Source organism: Nannobrachium achirus (assembly GCF_963921795.1).
Source record: "Nannobrachium achirus genome assembly, chromosome: 1".
Taxonomy (NCBI): Eukaryota; Metazoa; Chordata; class Actinopteri; order Myctophiformes; family Myctophidae; genus Nannobrachium; species Nannobrachium achirus.
The window spans coordinates 14,018,104-14,041,673 of NC_137810.1; the positions used below are offsets into that span (position 1 = coordinate 14,018,104).

The 23,570-nt window shown below is 41.8% G+C and overlaps 1 protein-coding gene across 1 annotated transcript; it reads right to left on the minus strand.

The window, feature by feature from the left end:
* Positions 1 to 1,691: 1,691 nt before the first annotated feature.
* Positions 1,692 to 18,056, minus strand: hs2st1b (heparan sulfate 2-O-sulfotransferase 1b). The gene is made up of 7 exons (XM_080726108.1): positions 17,631 to 18,056; positions 10,746 to 10,987; positions 8,876 to 8,961; positions 7,269 to 7,407; positions 6,812 to 6,909; positions 6,099 to 6,256; positions 1,692 to 2,408 (listed from the first exon to the last, which is right to left on the minus strand). The coding sequence occupies exons 1-7, from the start codon at positions 17,752 to 17,754 to the stop codon at positions 2,182 to 2,184; spliced, it is 1,074 nt and encodes a 357-aa protein (XP_080582234.1). The 5' UTR covers positions 17,755 to 18,056; the 3' UTR covers positions 1,692 to 2,181.
* Positions 18,057 to 23,570: the final 5,514 nt, after the last annotated feature.

A 23,570-nucleotide genomic window follows, 5' to 3' on the forward strand; every position in this document is an offset into this window, starting at 1 on the left:
TGTTTTAAGATATTTTACCCGATGAAGGTCTAGCATCGAAACATGGCAATAAATATTCAATATATAATTGCAAGTTGTGCGGGATTGTTTTGTTTGCAATGTTTAGATATTTAGATATTAAAAATTAAAAAATTTGCAATAAAAGAAAAAGAAACAGTTATGTTATACAAAAGATACTGAAGAATGCACAAATTGTTCTTTGTTAAAATACTGATAATATGCATCTGAAAAAGTGAGATTATCTCAGCGGGATACAAAATGACATATCTTTCATGTCAGACACCATAAGGACGTGGCATATTCCATTTCTTTCTCTAGTGTTTTGGTCCAATGTACGGAAGGTAAATAAAGTATACAGCTCTGCTGTTGTTCCTCTCCTGGACTGCGACCATGTATTCCATAGTCTGTAAACATTGCATCTAAACTGTACAAATAATGCTGAAAACAAGATGACGATACAAACTGCTTCCTCAAGTCAACACAGCTCAAATTGTCAGAACAAACACGTTCCCTTTCACACGTGATAGGAGCAAACCTGGGCAAAAACACATCTGAATGTGGTTTTGAAGTGTTTGAAATAACACTGGTTAAATATCCAAATTGAGATTTTGAAACACAAGATAAATCAAGCGATACTCGATTGATGTTGTGTTACAGATTGCAATGTTACAAATGTATTTTCCCCAGGTCTGAATAGAAAGAAATCCCAGCAGCTGCACCAGACATGCAATAACAAACTTTTACAAATAATGACTTTAGATTTCGATTGGGCTCATGTCAGTGTATCAATTCCCAAATCCTTTATGTCATGGTAAGAAACCTCTGCTCAGTGTTGCATTCAAAAGGCCACAGTGCAATGCTTTTCACTGAGGAGCACAGTCTGGGGTTCATTGATCGCCAAAATAAAAGCCTGGGTTCCCGAGGCTAGTGTTCATTAGCTCTCTACCGCACCACGGGTCTTCTGTCTTTTGAGGTTCTCTGCTTGAGGGCAGGGGTGTCGCACCAAATTCTGGGCCCTGGGTACAAGGATTCACTGCGGGCCACCCGTGATTGTTCTTCATAGGGGGAGGGGGTTGAACCCGTTTAGACTGGGAAGCATTATTAGGTATTATTTTGTGCTTTAAAGGACAACTTTAGTTTTTTACAAGGGTTCATATTTTAGATTGTAATTAAAGAATATAAAAGACGAGTGTTAAATTGATTTCATTTACTTCTTTCTATTGTTTTAGAGATTCTTATTTCAGTGGTTGGGGGCATGCGTACAAGTGGCTAAATATGCCATTTTACCCAGAATAAGCCCATTCCCAAAGTACAACGCAACCTTTCATGGTTGGATGTGACTTATGGTGTTACTGTAAATAGCAATAAAGAAACTGCTGGCTTATTGTGTCTAAAAATACATATTTAGCCACTTGTACGCATGCCCCCATGCTTACGAATGCCCCACATTTTAGCATGGTAAATGCGATAAAACAATAGAACGAAGCAAATGAAAACATTTTAACACTCACTTTTTCTTTTCTCTAATTACAATCTAAAATATGAACCCTTGTTGTAAAAAAACAAAGTTGTCCTTTAACTATTGAAAAATAGCAGATATACAAGCTCGGCTGCTATTTTAGTCTTTGAATATTTCAAATCCTTCTAAGGTTTTTTGAACTCCATCTCAAAATATTTAGTTCCAGGGACCCCCCAGAAGAGAAATATGAGTTACAAATGTTTGCTTAAAAAATACACATTTTCAAAGATTTGCACACATTTTCAAAACTTTTCACTGAGTGCCACGCTGCAAGCTTGTAATGTAGATCCACTATTTTTCAATAGCTAAAGTATAAAATAATTAAGGTCCCTCCACCTTGGGCTCTAGGAACTTTTCCCTCCCTTGTGACGCCCCTGCTTGAGGGCCAATGATCCCGGCAAAAAGATTGCCCCGGAATGAACATGACCTGGAATCCTTTCCCCTCATCCTCCAGTGTGTATGACAGTGTCTAGTCTTTACATGGTCCATGTGAGGCTAATGCCCACCCAAAAAATAGCAGATCTACAAGGCTTAAGCTCAAAATGCATCGTGATCGACACGTGAGCTTTTAGATCTGCTATTCTCGGCAGGCGACACCGACGTGCAGCGGCGTATAAATCAGGCCTTATAGGCCACGTCACAGTTTTCCCCCGGCCTCGTCCTTAGTTGACTTTGGGGTAGATCTTTTCATAGAAGAAGCTCTGTGCCAGGACGTAGAGTTCTCCGTCCTTCTCCCTGACGGCGTGGGCACGGACAAATTGGAACTGCTCCAGTGCAAACTCGTAAAATTCATTTTCCATTTTCCAGATGTCAGACTGCTGCAGCTTGGCTATCGACTCTTTGGTGGGGGGCTTCTTTTCGGTGGTCTTCCGAAGGTGGGACCTCTTCCCTGGGAAAAACACACAGCCGAGTATAATGAGTCTGTGACTGTCAGGGCGGCGATGTTATGGTCCTGCAGATTTGCAGGATAGAGCGAATAGATAATACAAGTAATAAACGTAATACGTATTGAAATATGACTTTATATGTAATGTCTAATGTCGTTTTGGGCTAGCTTTCTGAAAACACCCTCAAATGAAGTGTAAAAAGACTAACTGGCAGATAAAAGGCTACAGTCTACCATTAATTTTCAATGGAAGCCAGCAACATTCAGATACAAAGCTACAAATCCAAATTGAGCTGGCTTCAACTTCAGCTATAAACCTACAAAACGACAAATAAATAATAATATAGCATTTTTTTAAAACAATGTTACAAAGTTCTTGAACAATTATCAAACAAAAATAATTCAATAAAGCAATAACAATAATGAATTCATTTTACAATAGATCAACAGAGCAATAACGAACACTGGTCAATCAAGGAGATAAAAAAGGTCATTCTGTAGAAATGGATTAAGAGAGATTTAAAACTTGTTGATCTGAGGTCCTCTGGTAGGCTGTTCCAGAGTCTGGGGGCCTTGATGGCAAAGACCCAGTCTCCATAAGCGGTCAGTAGACTCCGACTGATGATCTAAGCATCCTATGTGCACTGGCTTATAAGGTTATAATCACATAAATAGCTGCTGTTTAACCATTTCAACTCACCTTTACTCTCCACACAATCCCTGCTTGTAATACGGGTGAAATATTTTTTTCCGGCTGCTACTTCCATGTTCTTTTTAACCCCAGGCTTTATTTTCTTTTTGTTTTTCTTGCTTGCTGATGTACGCTTGGTGACGTCAACAAGCCTGTTGTACAACACTTAAACTAGCCTGGCATTGCCAGACAAACTGTGTAGATGCCACGGGCAATTTGTGTTCGCAATGGCAGATTCGTCTGGTTTCCAGGCTACAATTAAACAGCAAAACCCGGAACAGATATTATTGCTTTGCAATGTGAATGCAGCAAGCACAATGTTTGTAAGTAATATGTTTTGTTTTTGTTACCGTAATTATTCTTATAGAGCACTGCCTTCCAAACAGTGGGTCGGGATCCATTTTCGTGGGTCATGAGTGAATATCCCGCTTTTTTACCCCAAAGATTTTGGCATTAAATATTAATATTTCGAAATATTTTCTAAAGATTTCCACAAGTATGGCCTACTTGTGTGGCGATGCCAGTGACATCACCACTGGCATCACCAGGAATGCTGGTCCTAGTATTCATGAGTTGAAAAAAAGATTTCTCTAAAATAATTTCATGAATAAAATAAAAAATAACGAAAGAAATCCCCTGAATTTGAAAACAAGTGTTTAAGAAGTAGCGAAAATAGCAGATTTTCAAGCTCACAGCACGGTGTGAAGCAACACGTTGTGAGCTTGTAGATCTGCTAATTTCACTAGTTTGGGTCACGGGCAAACATCTGATTTCTCTTTTGGCCCTTGAGCTAAAAAGGGGGAACCACTCAGGGGCGTCACAAGGGGTAGGAAAGTGGGACTGAGTTACCAGGGCCCAAGGTGGAGGGGCCCTAGTAACTTTATCTATTGAAAAATAGCAGATATACAAGCTCACAGCGCGGCACCGAGTGCCGCGCTGCGAGCTTGTAGATCTGCTATTTTTGAAAAGTTGTGAAAATGTGTGAAATTTGAATATATGTATTTTTTAAGCGAACATTTCTAACTCAAATTTTGCTTCTGGGGGTCCCTGGAACTAAATATTTTGAGATCTGGGTCCGTGGCCAAATACATATCATCTTGAGGGTCCTTGACGTGGTTTTCTTGCACACATTTTCACGATTTTTCAAAAATAGCAGATATACAAGCTCGCAGCGCGGCACTCGGTGCCGCGCTCTGAGCTTGTATATCTGCTATTTTTCAATAGTTAACATTCATGGCGGGCCCGCAGTGAATCCTTTTACCCAGGGCCCAGAATTTCGTGTGACGCCCCTGGAACCACTGTTATAGAGTGTTTGTTAAGTAACAGGGTTCTCCGCTTCTCTCAAGCTTTTCAGGAAAGGAAATTATAATTTTCAGGACGGGATACCAATTTTGTCCAATCAGGAGAACCCCAAAGAGATCCTTTATCCTGTATGGGTCAGGATACCATTAGTCTCTTGATTACAGACTTCTGCATTGCTGCAAAAGTGAAAAGAGCTACCGAACTTTTCCTTGACGATGGCTAGCCAGATTGGGATACCATAAACATGGAATCTAGAATACTACTATAATGTAATGATGCTCTTTTAGCAGCCTGAAGTCAAGATGAAACACAAACAACTCAGAGGCTACAGCACCCTCTACTGGCAAACAGAAGATATTGTGAAGAATCAAGTGAATGGTCATAACATTGTCATTAGTGTGCATAAATTTGTTTAGTTTCTGAAAGTAACGTGTTAACCTTTTTGTTGCAAAGCATTAAAATCTTCAATGTCTTCAATTGCCAGAATCTTACCTTTTAATGTAATGTAATGCACGGTGTGCACAGGTCATGCACGGATACCACCTGTGCACGCCATTCACAGCTTTCAAACAAAACAATCCGCTTGGAAATCCGTTCAGGTATTCAAAAGATATAGGCTATAGTGTTTTCTTTAAATGCAAACAAACATGGCTGCCACGTTTGAAAGATGGAGCTGTTCTGGGAGTCAAACATGCATTTCACGATCGCGATCATGCCGAAACCGGAAGTAGGAAGAAGGGAAAGTAGGGAGAGCTTTTTTTCAAAAACAGCCAGCTCTGGAAACTCGTGTTTGGCACAGCCTATACCAAACTCAGGAAACTCGTGTTTGGCACCAAGAAGGTTAAAGATTGGTGCAATAATATTGCCCAATTTGTAAAAACAATGCATTATATTACTTTGTAGAACTGTGCTTGCACCTGTCCAGTAGACCAGTGGTTCTCATAGTGGGCTCTGGGGACCCCCCAGTGGTCGTTGAAGGGGTTCCAGTGTGGACGCTTACAGGTCTGTAAGTCTGAGAGTGTACAAATGGAACCAAATGGACCTGTATTCGGTTCCATTTGTACGCTCTCAAGAGTTATAGGGGTCCGTGGCCTAATGCCGTGCTTCCCTAATCTGAGTTCCCAGAAGTGTTTCCCAAACATTGGGTAGGGACCCATGTTTGGGGTTACAAGTAAATATCTTAAATATTAAATATTCTTCTTTTTTTCCTTTACTAAACTTAAAATGTTCTTCTTTTTTTATAATAATAATGTCTTTTTAAAGGAGCTATAGTCAACTTTTTCATTGTAGGGCCGACACTTTGTTTACATCCTAGTCTATAGACTAGATTAGAATGTAAACAAAGTGTCAGTCTGACAATGGCCAAAATGATTATTTTATCATTATTTTACGCTTTTTGTGGTCATTTTTGAATAGAAACACATATATGAAGCTTATGTTTTTATAACATATTTTCGAAACATTATTTTTATTTTAGCATCCGTTTTTCAAGAAAAAGTTGACAATAGCTCCTTTAAATATATTTTTTAAATTAAAACATTTTTTTATCTAGAATTTCATTAATCCATTGTGAATTTTTAGATCTTTTCACTAGTTTGGGTACCAGGGACTCAAGCTAAAACATTTGGGAACCAGTGGCCTAATTAAACCACTGGCCTTGGAATTAAAAAGGGTACGAGAGCCACTGCAGTAGACTGTACCTGTTCTGTAGAGCTCCGTGGCTCCTTTGAAGAAGCGAGGAAGCGCTGCCTCCAGGATCATGATGAAGTCCTCCAACTCCTCAGTCACTCCGACCAACAAGTACTCATTCATAAGATTATACTTGGCCTGCTCCAGTGCCCATCTGCTGCCCACGTTCCTACAGCGCAAAGCAGCATTGTACAGTACACTTAGAAGGCCAAGAAACATCTGAATGTATGTACAGTACATGTTCAGAACGCAAGTGGCATTGCTCACATACTTTGCACTACTGCACATTGGGGATGTAATTTTTGTACCGATAAGCTTGCAGAAAATGAGCTCAAAGACAAAATGAAGCCTCTAGAGACAGAAGTATCCGCACGAGTATTTAGCATCAAGTATAATTGGACTCTGCATACAGATATACAACAAGAAGTAGGGAGATTGTTGAACAAGCAAGAGCTTTTTAAACTCTTAAAAAGCTACTTTTTCACCCGGGTTTCCCAAGGCTCTATGCTTGGTCCACTGAAGAACATATCTCTTTGCTGAAAATAGAATATTTACAAAGGCTCAAAACACTATATCACAACACCTTGCCAGCTTGTAGATCTGCTATTTGAGCTATTTGAGCAGAATGACGCTGGGGTTCATGTGGTTAATGGACCTTCCAGTGCGAGTGCAGTAGGACAGTGTATGGATCAACAGGATGGTGCAGGACAGAATAGATACTCACCAGCACTCTGAATGGTGGCCACAGAAGAAGGGAATCTGAAGCCAGAGCTTTTCAGGGGCGCAGTCAGAACCACCTGAAGCCACACACTCATCAAACGTCTGAAACACAAAAATAAATAAGCACCCTATTTCAATGTGCTGGTGTTTGAGGAAATATGTTGTGCAGATCGCATCGGTACAGCTGACTATGAAAGAAATCACATTCTTTCATTTAATTGAGCATCTTTCAAAAATCAAAGAGCTAACGCCAGGGCTCCACTGCAGCCATTGGGCGTCGGACGGCAGGAAAATATTAACAGGGGCGAATTCTGAGGTTGGACGCGGTCACCGAACACAGCGCAACGTCGGCAATGAAGCACCCTTCATTGATTAAAAAGGGAACGCTCCCTGCGTTGACAATGACGCGAGTCACGCGAAGCCCGATGGCTGCAGTGGAGCCCTGGCGTAAGAGTAAATACCTTTTTGTCACCCTGTTTCCTTCGTCGTAGGCCCGGCCTGTAGTCATCTCCGAATCGCAGGAAGTAGTAGTATGACACCATGCGCTCTATTGGATCCCGTACCACATTTATGTACATGGGCTTACCCTTCACCCCATACCTTTAAAAAATAGACAAATGAGTCATTACTGTTAGGGTTGCCATCAAGTGGATCAGGTGTATAACAACAGTGGTCTCCTGCAGGCACTTGCACACATAGGGGGCTCGAGCCCCTGCCCTTTTATCAGTCTGTGAAAAGTGCCCTCTCCAGACCATGAAAGGCAAATGCCCTCTTTCCATGCCATATCTGAAGGCAGCATTCAAGAGAATTAATTGCCTTGTCCAAACCCTCCTGAACTTGAATGCAGCATCTTATGCAGCATCTGTGTAGATATCCATACTGTTACGCCACATCTCCAGTATTGACTTTATTATGCTTAGTTCAGTGTGGTATCAAGCACCGAAAATAGCCGACTGCTATTTTAATAGGCCTGCTATTTTCGATATGTTCACCAAAAGGCCCTTTTAGAAATGTCAGCCCCTGCCTCTCTAACATTCTCTGCACGTCCCTGGTCTCCTGGTTCATCACCCCACACAGTGGAACTAATGAAGACTGTGTGATATTTAGCTACATCACTGACAAGTGTTGCTACACTGTAGCTTGGGGTGGCAGAAGAGCCAAGGTTGCCGCTGTACCGCAGTGCACCTGTTAATCGCTTCAGCATCGGTCGACAGAGGTGTCTGCCGTCTGAGAAGAATGAGACTGCAGATTCACTTCTCACAGAAGAGCCTAGCGACCACCATCAGGGTAATTACCTCTGACCGTTTAACCCATTTAGGCCTGACAACATTATGACGCAATATTTTATGCTTTAAATATAAAAAAATAGCAGATATACAAGCTCACAGCGCGGCACCGAGTGCCGCGCTGCGAGCTTGTAGATCTGCTATTTTTGAAAAAATTGTGAAAAATGTAATTTTGACCCGATTCTATAAGTGTCTTTTGAATCCTTCTAAGATTTTTGGAAACAAACAATGTTTCTATGTCAGCAATCTGGCCAGCCATCGTCAAAGAAAAGGTCCTTTTCACTTAACTGGCGACTGGCGCTCAGTTAGTCTGTTCTTGAGAGACTACTATGTCAGTGGTGCTCAAACCTTTTCATGTGAAGGACCCCCAGAATGATATTTATTTGGCCACGGACCCCCATTTCAAAATATCTAGTTCCAGGGACCACCCATAAGCAAAATTTGAGTTACAAACGTTCGCTTTGAAAATACATATATTCAAAGATTTGCACACATTTTCACGACTTTTTCCAAAAATAGCAGATCTACAAGCTCGCAGCGCGGCACTCGGTGCCGCGCTGTGAGCTTGTATATCTGCTATTTTTCACTGGTTAAAGCATTCAATAATTCTAGGCCTAAATGGGTTAAATGATAATATCAAACAGAGAGTGGGCTGGCAACAGTGTTTATCGACAGCAAAAACACACATTAGGAATCAACACCGGGACGGTTTTATCTGCCTCGGTAAGTGCTTGTAACCAATTTGGATATTAACAGCATTACAAGGAAGTGAAGGGCCTCACGTTGAGAAGTCCAGATAAGCCACATGGCCGTGGTAGAAGCCTGGCTTCATCTCTCTCCAGGAGGTGACGTTCCTGACAAACCGCACCTGGAGACAAAAGATAATGGAAACTAATTACGTTGCTGCAGTGAAACAATTCCAAGTCAGTGCGGGGAGTCAGTGCGGAGTACTGGAACTGATTTTATAAAGGTTTATTTTTGTCCTGGATGCATGTAAGTGAGAATGCTATTGTTTGTATGTATCCATTTTCAACCTGCCGTCACTATTTTTGGGCATGTTGATATAGGTTGAAAGATTTTTTCTAAATAAAAAGGTGAAAAGGTTTTAACAAAACAATTATAAAGAAAATCGGATATTTTCCAAATACCAAAAACAGCAGAGCTACAAACTTGCAGATCTGCTATTTTTGATATTTGTCATAATGACAAAGTATATGGGGCTTAAGTGGTCAATAATACAGATGGGGAAAGGTCTGTTTTGGATGAAAAATGTATGCAAGGCTTTCTATGTTATAATTTGAGTATTTTTTAAATGGTAACGTTCATGTGTGTGTGATGTTTAAATAGTAAAGGAGAGTCTGCATTTGCTGTTTTAGGCACTTAAGTCTTCCTTTCAATCTATCAATCAGAAATATAAATGACTTATGTTAACAAAAGGTCCCAAATTCGAATTACTAACAATATGCTTTCGAAACAAACAATAGGACTATATACATAAAAAAGAAAAGAAAAAAAAAACGTAACCAACTTTCACCCATTTTTGGTCAAGCTGAAGTAAAGAATGGAACATAACACAAAGCACATTTGAATCCTCTTGTGGCTAAATGAGTGCAGCTTTGACAATATAGCATATTACTATTCCCTCAAACCGTGTGCCAGTGGACCTTGTATAATGTACAAAAGAAAGAGTGTTTTCAAAGATGGAAGGAGGAAATTGGTGTGAGAGGGCAGACAGGATATTACCTGGCACTAGCAGCCAAAAATAACACTAGCATATCAACAGGGTTTTACACCATGTGTCCTCTTAAGTCATGTTGACAAGAATACAAATACACACAGAGCAACAGTTCAACGATGTGTGCCCGTCAGTGGCATGTATATTGTCTGTGGCTTTGACACTATGGGTAGGGTCTGAACACCAGGTTTTCTTTAATGCTTGCCAAAACCTGCACCAAAGTTGCTGTTCCTCAAGATCCCAAGGAATTTCCTCCATCAACTTACCCAAAGGCAAGGGCGATCTTATTAACACACCCAGTGGACTTTGATTCCCACTAAACATTTCCCCCCAAATAGTTTCAAGGTCAAAGAGCTGAGCTGAGTGGCGCGTATACAGAATGTGAAGGGAGGAGAGCTCAAGGTGAGGGAATGCTCATTAAAAATACATGTACTTCACTCAGCTTTACATAACTATTTAGGTAAAGACTGCTTGAAATCCATTGTACTACATCACATTCTTTAAAAACGACTGTTTTCATTGTAAAGTCTGAAACAGACACAGTCAAAGGGACTGAACACATTTACATGTGTGGATTTTGAATCCCAAGGTTTTGGGTTCGATCCTGAGCACCTCCAAATCAGCGTATGAGTGGCACAGCTTGGGTAACAAAGACATGTGTATACAGTATGGTGGTGAAACCATTAGTCCGACTAAGGGTCAGGGTTAGGGTTAGGTTTTAGGGTTAGGTTTAGGCATAGTTTTACTGAGGTTAGGGTAAGGGTTAGGTTTAGGCATAGCAGCATTTACCAGGTTAGCATTCACCAGCGTCGGCAGGTTAGCATTTCACCAGGTTAGCATTCACCAGCGTCGGACTAATGTGACGTCGAACTATCGAACGTCGTAATAACGCTGCGCTCCCGATATGGACGTGTTACCTGGTCTTGTACAGACATGACGGGGTTGTTTTTGGTGGTGTTGATGTGCAGGACGTGGAAGTGGTTCTTCCCACACAGGTCATAGGCTATGTTAGTGAAGGAGGTGCTGGCGGTCTTGGGCACCCGGTTATAGATGATGACAACATCGTCTTCTGCGGCCAGGGCCGGCGGCGACTCCTGCCCACCGCCGTCTATGCGTCTCTTTTCCACTTCGGCCACCTCGTGTCTGGCAATGGTTTGTTCTAGGAGAGGAGATGCTGAACGTTAATGGCAACACTAAGGAGTACAGTATGTTACAGTGTGTACTGTGTATATATGTGTGTAAATATTATATATATATATACATATATATTATACATATATACACACATACCTAACCCTAACCTTAACCTTAGTAAAACTATGCCTAACCCTAACCTTAACCTTAACCTTAGTAAAACTATGCCTAAGGCCTAACAAAAGAATACTTTGGTTTCCGGTTGGCGACCGACCCTATTAAATACTTGCGACCCAGATGATTTTATTGGCATTTGGAGAAGAAAAAAAAGTCAAAATCCGACCGAGTCGATCAAAAACGTCTTACAAAAAATATATTTGGTGCGACCACATAGCCCTACACGGGCTACACTACGAAGGGCGCACACTCTGAATTGGGAAGCGGCTCTTGTATTCCTCCAAACACACACACACAAGCGCACACACAATCGGAGGACAACTGCCACTCAGACTCAGTCAACAACAACAGCGATGCTAGCAAAATTAGCAGCCCATCCACCAGTACAGCTGAGCCCTGCACAGCCACAGAGAGAGACGTGAGATGGAGTCGAAACATTTATGACAGCGTGCCATTCATCTGAAAGACTGTACGGCAACAGCAACAGTGCTTGCAGACCCCCGCGTGTCTCTCTGGGTTATGGTGAGACTGCGGGCTCAGCTCTCTGTCGCTCGCTCGCCGAGCTATTTTGTCAAATCTAAGCTGGCAAATCTAACATTTCCGGTAGCCGATCTTTTCAGAATAAGATATGTTGCGCTAGCCGCAATAAGACTTCCAGGCGGTGGTCTTTTTCGTAATGCAATAATACTTCCAGACGGTGGTCGACTTCTTAATCTCTTCAGAATAAGAGTATCGCTGAAGACATTGAAATATGATTTCATTTGTCATAATTCATTAAAACTGTAATTAAACATTCAAATTCAATTACAAAATTATGTTTTAAATGATTAATTAAAACTGTAAATTAAACATTAAAATAAAAAAAATAAAAAAAAAACCTACCTATCCTTCCCATGAGGAAATAAAATAAAATTCCTTGCTACCCATCATGCCCACAAAAAAATAAAAATAAAAATAAAATAAATTCCCTACCTACTCAGCCCTAAAATGACAGCCAACCGGAAACCAATGTTTTATTTTGTTAGGCCTAACCCTAACCCTAACCTTGACCTCAGTAAAACGATGCCTAACCCTAACCCTCACCTTAACCTTAGTAAAACTATGCCTAACCCTAACCCTAACCTTAACCTCAGTAAAACTATGCCTAAACCTAACCCTAAACTTAACCTCCGTGGGGTGAGGCTCTATCCTGCCGACGCTCCATTGTCACCCAGGTGGGCACATCAAAGCGTGTGTGGATCAAAGCGACCGCTTGCTCCGCCTCTCGCCACACAACGAGCGCTCCTGGTCTCAATCTAACTGAATCTCAAACTAACTGTGACATATATATAGACAGCCCTAACGCCTTAGCACCCACAAGCTCCAGTCATGTATGGAACCATTTGAAGCCATACGTAGGCGTCTCGCCGCAGCTCGGGTGTGTCGTGTGAATGCTGCCTGAACGTCTCAGTAATTACGGTGCGATCTTTGTTGCGACGAGCACAAAGAACAAACCTGAAAATAGTAGATGGGGGGCTGTGGGTCGTGTCTGGCTCATCACACAGATGAGGGTATCATGTTAGCATGCCTTAATTAGCTAAACAGCCCTGCTTCTTCACAAAGAGATATAGCACATTTGCAGGTGATTAAGCCTTTGATGATAATATCAAACATATAATTGCACACCCCATAACCCACACACTGCACATCATTTCGGAGCTCATATCTTTGAACGGGTAAGGGCTAGTTCAGGAGAAGAGGCTTAATTACAAGTGTTCTTTACACTTCTTTTTTTCCCGCTAGTGCAACTCTAATGGGGGCCAATTACAGGTATGGGCTTGTTGAGTGGATGTTGGTGTGACTGGCTCACAGGGCAATACAGACTGCATGAGAAGTTCATGTTGGGACTGAGACTGAGAGCATAAACCTCAGGCGGACATGGGCGGCAGGAGGGTTCATGAAGATAGGATACAATTAGGGCATTCACCAAATATTAAAATATTCGACTATTCGAATATCAAAGTCACTATTCGACGTTGTTCACCGAAGTAGAATATTTGCTTATTTTTATTTTTTTATTGTTTTCTCTTTAAATAATATTATCGTTTATAAAGCTTGGCTAGATAGGAAGTCATAAGAATGAGTTGTCAATGCCCCTGGTGGATGAATTTGTTAATGCTCTATACCAGGGGTTCTCAAACCTTTTTAGGCTGTGACCGCCAAAATAAACATATTTGAACTGGGGACCCCCACCCTGACAAGCACTTGGAATTGTAGGCATTACATTCAATGTGACTCTGTTCCGCAGATAAATATTGTGAAAATAGCAGATCTACATGCTCACAACGCCTCGCAATGTGAGGCGTTGTGAGCATGTAGATCGGCTATTTTCACAATGTTTGCCTCTCGAATATTCGACTATTCGAATACTTTGAGGTCGAATAATTCCAATACTAAAAATCACTATTCGTGAAGATACAACTAAGTTGAACGAGAAGTTAAGATGTTGATGTCAAATGTAAAGTACAATAACATTTTACGCCAAATCATCAAGATTAATAGGCTAATTATGATGACAAGGTTACCAAATGGTAATTTATGACTATGCTATGAACTATGACATATCTTCTCTATAAAAAGTGACAGCTGCTTGTTGCAGGACAAAGAAGTTGGTCTTATGTCATCTACAGAAGAACAGAGATTCATTTTCCTGTGGGGGCTTTTCACTCTGATTAGAGTTGATTGCACCCCTATGATATAATAGGGCGGCTATGTGGTATTTAGGGTTTGCTTCTTATGTTTGTTGATAGGCACACATAACACCTCGTTTATGTGAAGCGGTGGGGAAGTAACGTTTTGTTAGAATCCACCACCACACACAGTTTTGGACAACCCATATGAAAAGTCCATAAGTTCTTCCTTTCACCAAATAAAATCTTGTATGTGTGAGTACATCCATATCTGGCGGCGATGCAATTTCACGTCGACACCAAGCAGATGCCGCAGCAGAGTCTGCCTATAAATTTAGAACGAGCAACAGCCCCATTGAGTTTGCCTACTTGGGAGGTTTTCAACTGTTATTTTCAATGGTGTGATGTCACGTTCTCTTTCTGCATACCAGAAGATAAAATAGGAGGTGACAATACAATGCATTGTGAGCTTATAACTCTGTTATGCCAGCTATTTTAGAACATTTGTGGAGGCCTGGGCCGCTGGCGTAGCAGTCCAGGCAACCTAGGCTGTTGAACGCTGATGTCAGTGTGTCGCGGGTTCGACTCCCGATCCCGACAACCTTTGCTGCGTGTCACTCCCCATCTCTCTCCTCATTTCCTGTCAGCCTACAGTATACTATCGCTTAAGGCAGAAAAAGACACAAAATATCTAAAAAAAATTGGCCTATATAATGGCCCCCAAAATAGGGACGCCAAAAAATATATATAGGTTATAAATAATTAGTTGCGCCAAGCAGAAGTAATTACTTTCGGTGCCATCTGTTTTCCGACCGACAGTACAAAGGCAGGGCCTTTAGCCAATAGGGAGCATCGTTCTTAGTGACGTCACCACCAAGTGCTACCTGATATAAATAACAAGGCACAAGTTGGCACCTCGACAGAGTGCCAACTTGCCCACCCACATACATCCAGACAGAGTGCCAACTTGTCCACCCACATACAGTACATCCAGATAGCACCGAACAGCACCGAAAGTAGGCCACGAGTGCACAAGACCCAAGTTGGCACCTCGACAGAGTGCAGTCTAGTTTTCCTCTACAGGTATATTAGGAAATGAGGGTCCACAAAGTACTGATATAGCAAATTACAATAGTATTTACGCTATTTGGAGTTACAAATTGTGCAAAATGTGTATAGTTAGTTGTATATTGCAATAATAATGGTAAACTGTACATAGTATGTATTTTTAAGGAGCATGTCTCGTGACACTCCAGAGACTCTGCCTCTGCAGTCTGCAGCACACCATTGGGTAACCACTGCTTTACACTGATGTTTTGTGGTGTGATGTGCAAAATATACAACATCTGCAGCTTAAAATTCAGATGTTACTGCACCTCACAAAAGGTGGCCCAGGTATTTAGGGCCAGCTGGTCAATATGAGAGTAGATATGGTGGTATTTTCCTGCTTTTAGGGCTTCATTACAGTAATGTGAATTTTCTGACACTTACTTGACATTATTTGCCTTTGCCACTTCACTATTATATACATAACATTACTGAATGATTTATGAGTCACCATATTGCTGGTGGTATCAAAAATAGTGTGATATTTCTAAAATAGACAATGGAAGAAAATGGATGGATGGAACAAAGTATTATCCCACACCAGTGAGGATCTGGATATTACACTTCATGGCTTTTGGATAGTTGCAAGATCAGCAAGCATGATTGTGACCGAAGGTCGCAGTTCACCATGAGAAACGTCACAGCTTGTCTCCGTGTAGACGTGTACACAGCGGCAAATCCATAGACCGTAAACATGTGTCATGCTCTGATGTCACTGTGATGTCAGGGGAACCACTCTACCAGAATGGGTTTGCTGCTCTGACATCACACTCTAGCTTCACTGTGATGTCACACTAACAGAATCCCTTTTATGCCCATAACCCTGATGGCCACATCACTGTGGCATGACTTGGGCGAGGTTGCTTGTCGCCCTGAGGCGTCTTACTAGTATATTCAGTCCTAGCTCTGGAGGAGACGCGATGGACCAGAGATTCCCATGTACCTGACAAACTACTTCTTAAAGGTCAAGGATGTTCACGACCACAACACCAGAGGCAGCTCCACTAATCATCATCAACGTAGATTTAACACTAAACAAGGCTCTAACTCGTTCTCCTGCTACACCATCAACATTTGGAACGCCCTTCCTCAAGCCCTAAAGGAGAGCAAATCCCTAGCCTCCTTCAAAATTGGTATGAAAAGTCACCTTCAGACAGCTGCTACCCGTGACTTGTAAATAGACTAAGCCCCCATGCCCCCCCCCCCTTTTTTATTATTCTTTTTTCTGCCTTTGTATTTGATGTTATGCTTTTGAAACTGATATTATCCTAGATAAAGATCCATGCCAGATTTTGCACACACACTCCTTGCCTGCCAAACTACAACCTCCAAGGACCCCCGGAGTTTCGGGGACCCCCAGGTCCCTGGGGGACCCCCAGGTGTAAAAAATTACCAAATGTGCAAAAATGACCAAATGACCACCCCAACGGGGCTGCTCACGGGGCATTCCCGGGGACCACCCACTCCTGGTGCTCCAGAACGGATGCAAAAGTGGTGGCGCCCCCAGTGGAGGACCCCCTGCCACTGCAGCTCACATAAAATGCCGTAACTCGGGCTAGGAGCGACCGGGAGAGCCGGGGCCGGTACCTATTCGTCCGCCTTGGCGGCGCGGAGACCCCACCCCTCATTTCTCACATGGCCCTCTAGCGCCACCATGAGGCCGATTCAGATTTTGCCCTAAAATCACGAAAATCACTACACAGTATGTCTACACTCATGTCAACAACATGGATCAGGAAGATTTTGGAAAAACACATTTTTGCTCTATTTATGGAGATAAGCGACCAACGGTCGCTTATCTCCCGATTAGGGAGTCTTACTGGTATGAGATACTTAAAGTGTGGTTCCTGTGGAAATAAGCCTCGGCTTTCTAGGATCTCCTTTTAGTTGACCTTGTACCAGTGATTTGTACTGTCATGAAACTGTACTTTTTTCTATTGCAAACTTCTAATGAATTCTTCAATCAATCAATCAATCAACCAGAGCTAATTCAGTCCATGAGTCAGGTACAGTATGTAAGCAGTCAGCTCTCATACTTTGTGTGTGGAACACAGAGAAAGGCACTGATTCTTTTTTGTAAACAAATCGTGTCTGCAGGCAGGCATATGGGGCAGTGATTATAAGGCTACACGTTCTGGTAACATTACATTTCAGGAAAGCAGAAGGACTGAAGGAGGCAAGTGACTAAACTCGAAACTGGTCAAAAGAAAGAAAAAGAAAGGAAAAAAGACAAAGCCTACCCCCCTCCCCCCTTACAGTAAATGCTGCATTTTATTTTTGATTTCTGACTGTTACATGAGGGTTTTGCATAGCTCTGTAAGTGTGTAATAATTATCTGTAATTTTAATGTCTCTGTGAATTGAGTACAAAAGGACCCAAATGTAAACAAAACAAAGTGCTTTCTTGGGTTTAAAAATCCTAGACGCAGACCGACCGTGTATATCTGATTCTGAACTGTGCTATGCTTTTTCTATGCGAACTTCTAATAAAGTATTCAATCAATCATACATTGTCTAGACTAGAGATTTAGCAGCATGACACTTCTGTTTACATTTTTTTGTATTTGGGACCACATACTGTAAACAGCTAGGTCCCGAAAGGGGATAGATAGACTACACTACAGACTGCCCACAGTGGCAACATTCAGTCATTCAAGGGAACCAATTTCTACTGGGCAAAGTCTATCTGTTGCTGGTACAGTATTTGTCAGTTTACCTAGTTTGGCTCTGGACTCCTCCAGTTTCTGGATTTGGTTCTCAATGAGAAACATCGCCACTCCAAATGCCAAAACAGCCAGAAGCTGAAACTTGTGTGGCATCATGATCCTTAAAATCCCCATCAAAGAACCGGGCGACAAGTCATTACCGCGAATCTAATCCAAGTTCCAACAGCGAAGCAGAGTTCTATAGCTTGTTACCCCAGATTAGCAAGAGGCTAGCTTTCGGGCTAACCCAAAATTATGTGCAATTCCTTCCGAATTCCGATCTTCCGATCCACGTTGCACAGGAAGGAAGCTCCACTACCGATCGCTTCCCGATGATTGTACCATCATCATCATAGTGTGCACGGTTACGTGTACATCGTTCACTAGAAACCAGAGTGGCCACCATAACAGTATGTCAGTGCCATGCCATGCAGTTAACTCGCAGCTGATGGGTATATTATGTACTACTGACTGTGTAGCGCTAGCTAGATATGCAGCCAATGCAGGGCAGGCTGGCAGCTGACCGCGTCCTTTCGCCCGCCGTGTTCAACAACAGCTGAGCCGCAGTTACTATGACGACAGCAGACGCAATCGGAAGAGGGAAGAAGTAGGTCCCCAATTATTTCTCATAAACCGATTAGCCTCTCCGCCATAGATGTGATGGGGACAGCCTGTCAGCCAGCCTGATATGACTGTGAAGACTAGTGAAGAGTGGAGAATCCCACTTGAGACTTGAGTATTGTATTCGTTATGGTAACAGGAAATAAGGTGCATGCGCCCAAAACATTCTGGGCACTTGGGAAACATGGCCTTCTACTATGAGTGGGCACTGAGCACTAGATACATCTGGGGACCAGGACGAGTGGGCACTTTGGGGATGAGAAGACTGGGCACCAGGAAAACTGGGATTTGACTTACATAGCATGCTGCTTTTATGTTGGTAAGCACTAAGCAGTGTTGTAAAGTAACTAAGTGCATTTATTTAAGTAGGCTTACTGTACAATTTTGAGGTGTTTGTACTTTACTTGAGTATTTCCAATTTCTAATACTTTTACTTCTATATAAATATTGTACTTTCACTCCACTACATTTATTTGAAAACTTTAGTTACTAGTTACTTTGAAGATATAAATTATAATATTATAAAACATACATACATAAACCACTTTAGTCCTATTTTATACCTTGGCTATTTGGAAATAGCCGATCTACAAGGTCGTGTTGCAATGTGTTGTGAGCTTGTAGATCTGCTATTTTCAAACACAGTGTACTTTTACTTTTGATGCCAATCTGTTCATACTTTTACTCTAGTACATTTTTAATTCCAGACTTTTACTTGTAACAGAGTATTTCTATAATGCAGTATTGATACTTTTACTTAAGTAAAAACCTGAGTAGGTCTACTTTTTCCACCACTGTTGGTAAGTGATATTTAAACCCACTGACGAGGTCAAAAGTAGCCTACACAAGAATTTCCCTTAATTAGGGAAATTCTTTTTTTTTATACCACAACCCCATATAATTTATGGGGTTGTGGTATAAAAAATCAGGCTTTGGAGGTGGGGGTGTCATACCTTTGGCTACCAGTGTTTTGTGGGAGCAACTATGGAGCTGAGAAGGGAGAGACGCACCAGAGGAGAGAGTTACTGTAATCGAGTTTTGATATAACTGATGTCTGAATAAGGAGCTGGGCGAGGAAAGGCCTGATCCTTCGGATGTTAATATAGAGTCTATCTATAACATCTGAAGGATCAGGCCTTTCCATATAGACTATAGAGTGTGAACCTACAGGATCGGGTGACTGATGCAATGTGTAGTTGCCTTGAATAGACCAAACAATTGCAAATGAGTCACCATATTGCTACGGATTGTTCTCAAAGTTTGTCTTTAATGACAATGTGCTAATTCACAGGTGATATACAGCTATGCAATGCCAGGTAATAAGTGGCCATTAGCAGGTTTGATCACAGCATTTGTATATGCAAATACATTGAAAGAAAGAGCATGAATGGAATAACCACTGAAACATTGTCTTTACATGTTGTTTCCACATGAGAGCTGCTATAGCTACTATATCAGGCCCCTACCAGGAACACGTCCGTGCACGCACAGCACGCACACACAGATGACCATAGTCGTTATTACAGACAGGCATTGTACAGTATATGAACAGAACATGATAAACGTCTATGCAACCAATGAAAATCATTATTTTAATTGTGGCAAAAACTACGGCGGACTACTGAGCGTGTGGGAATGCAGTCTTATTTTAGCATCATTGTTAGTGTAAAGTATTCAATCAGGGCTGTATTAACCATTGGGCCGGTGGGGCCGTGCCAGGGGCCCTTGGCTCTCAGGGGCCCTTGGGGGAACTGGGCCGCGTGGTCATTGACAATTTACTCAAATTAAATGTATATTTTAATTAAAAATCAAATGTGTGGGCCCCTCCTCTGTTGTCTATAGGTGCTTTCTTGGTCCACAGATGATCATCATGGCTTAAAATCCAAGATTGAAAGTGCGCGTCGGTAGGGAGGAGGGGGTTATGGTATTGGCCAGGGGCCCTCGTGGGGGTTAATCCGTCCATGTATTCAATCTCACAGGCAGTGCACTAGTGCCACTCTTCCTAGTATCCAGTCTTCCTGGTAGTGTCCAGTCTTCCTAGTGCACACTCTTCAACCCCTAATGCCCACTCTTCAGGGTGCCCAGATTTCCCTAGTACCCACCTTTCCTGTAATCCTTGTTATATTATGCGGTGAGGTGACGGTCCTGTGCCGTTCTGGAGGGACATAAATACCACCAGTCACAAACAAGTTGAAACAACACAAGTAACGTTTCATGGCAATATGAGGTGTCTCTAAAACAACAAATATAAGGCTGAAAGTGTGGAGCGAAAACTGTTATTCATACAAATCTGCTCAATTCTGACTTCTCTGTTGTAGTTGAGTAATGTAGGACAGCAGGAATCTCCTGAATGTTTACTATTTCTCCTACTGCCTCTGAATTGTAACTTCTCCTGAAAATATCCTTAATTTCGGACAACTCGTGGCTGGTATGGTCAGGGTAGAGGTCCTAGGCTGCTGGTGTAGCCTGACAGCATGTCGCAGGTTCGACTCCCGATCCCAGCGGCCTTTGCTGCGTTTCCCTCCCAGTCTATCTCTTCCCATTTCCTGTTAGTCTACTATAAATAAAGGCAACAACAAACATTTGTCTGTTTTTAGAGTTAATAATATAGCATCTCCTGTGTTGTCAAGTGGCTTTAGCAGATTTCTGTACACACTACACACACGCACGTACACACACACACACACACGCGCGCACGCACGCACGCACGCACGCACGCACGCACGCACGCACGCACGCACGCACACACACACACACACACACACACACACACACACACACACACACACACACACAGTATACTGTATGTACTACTGTACACTCCACGTGACCTTGTTTTGGCTCCTGGTTGGGCTGTTTAAACTGCTGTGAAGACACCTCTTTGCACAACAATTACACTAACTGTTGAATAATGTCACATATGTTCTAGTTCAAAGTCTGTAACCTGGACTGGTACACATTAAAGTGTATTACCCCTTAGGCCGGGAACACATTTTACACATCTGAAATGTTTCTATGAAAATAATTTGTTTCTAGCTGCTACAGAGGCTGAGTAATACATTTTCCAGTAAAAAAGTTGGTAATTTTTTCGAATCGGACTTTCGCCTTTATCTAAAGCACTAACATTGTGCATTACGCATCCACTCACCAAAAGCAGAGGCATCAATGCAAGGCCAACCTGCTCATCTGGAAAAGTGCAGTGGTTCAGTTGTCTCGCAGCCAGCTGTGAAAGGTCTGGCTATGCACGACTAGTGGTTCAGTAACTTGCTCAAGGACACAATAGCAGGATTTGCTGGGATGGAACTAAATTCTTAGACAACTGCTATACCTCCTTAGACAATGCTGTCCCTAGACCGTAATATGGCTAGAATATTACATTTGCCCATATTCCATGCTTTTGGAGATGGTCCCCAGGCCAGATATCAATTTAAGGACTTTTAAGACATTTTAAAGCCTAAAAAAGGTAATTACTGCAAAAAAAGTAAACAATAAACTTTACTATAAAAACTGGTCAAACATTGGCCAATAATATAAGTTTATTTATAATTCATACATGGGCAACTGGCGGCTCGGGGGCCACATGCGGCCCCCACCGTCACTTAATATCGGAATACTGATATATTATATTAATTCCAAACATGCAAAACCGGACCTCCTTTAATTACTTTAGTTTAGGCCAAGTAGTTTTTGATGGCTAGTATTAAAATTTTACTCTTTTTATGTCCGACTTATTTGTAATAAAGTTCATAAAGTTTACATATTGTAAGTATAACTAAATAAAGAACACCACTTATTGCGACACGTGTAGCACTTGTAGACTGGCTATTTTTAGCTACTTATGACAGTAGAATGATGGAGTGGGAAATAAGTTCGGTTCAAATATGGAGAAGAGGTTTCTGTCGACAGCAACAAAATGCAATGTGGCCCCCTGGAGTGAGTGTGGAAATACAGTGGCCCCCTCTGTCATCAAAGTTGCCCAACCCTGGGGACCCACAGTTTAAGAACCACATACCACCCCTTCTCTGATTGGACCATCAGACATACTGTGTTTACAGACACATTACTCTTGGCCACTCTTCAATTATGTTTCAATAGTAAATTATTCTAATCTGTTATAATATTATTGAACAATTGCCTCCTATGCAACGGGAGGTCATGTTTCTGGCATGTCTGGTCATGTGCCAGCTGAATTTCTAATGTCCATGCCTGGCAACCATTGTTGTTGTTTAAAAAAGCTACCCTGGGAGAGAGAAAGTCCCCTGGTTAAAGAATGTCCCATTTAAGCCTAGCCTGATTAGCTACACACACTATTGATATGCAACAGGGCCATTCATGTAAATTGGGGTTCACATTCAAATCACCAAGCCTAGTGATTTCTTGCGCGAATGGTTGTTTTTGTTCACCTCAATAGGCCTGATCACCTGGTCAATAAAAAAGAGGTAGTTGCCCCAACTTGCCCACCCCCTGGCCTACACTCCCCTCCTTCAGTTTCAGTCAAAACTAAAATGGACCAATCAGATTCAGGTTGATACCTGATTATACGCGACCCTGCTATATAATGCAGACTCACAAGGCCATCATTCATCACTGGACTTGGACTAGGCCTGCAGCAAAGGCCTTTGGAACACTTTGATTTAACTTTGAGATTACTTCTCTACTCAACATGCTGTACAACGGCCGGTACATGAAGCACAGTTCCATCGGGAAGGGATCATTTGGAAAAGTTGTCAAGTGTGTTGACATACACACACAGGAAACTGTGGCTATCAAGATACTGACTGAGTATCTTGGACATCCTGCTTATCTTCTAGATGCCAGAGAAGAGGTAGGTTTACACATTAATGCAAATATTCACGATTCTTATGATTTAATAGGACCATCTAAATACTATGCACGTGTAGTCCTATACATGTAATGTTAAAGCCTACATTGTAGTGTATTTACTGTATTACACACTATTATTCTTATTGTATAAATACAATAAAAAATCCATAATTTAACTAAATTTAAATAATATTTATCTGTTGCCAGGTGGCCATGCTGGAGAAAGTGCGCTGTCTGGACCGAGACAACATTGTGCAATTCCACAACCACTTTTTGCACAAAGGATATGTTTGTCTGGTCTTTGAGATGCTTGACATAAGTCTTCATGACTTAATGAAGGAGAGGGACTTCGAGCCATTCTGTGTGTTGGAGATGAGGCCCATTATACAGCAGGTAATTCAGGACAACTGTAATGGCAATGACGATTTCGTGCCGTTCAAGGTTCACGGTCTCTTTATCGTTCCATCTTGTGTGCGAGAACATAACAATTTTACATTGCTCTATGT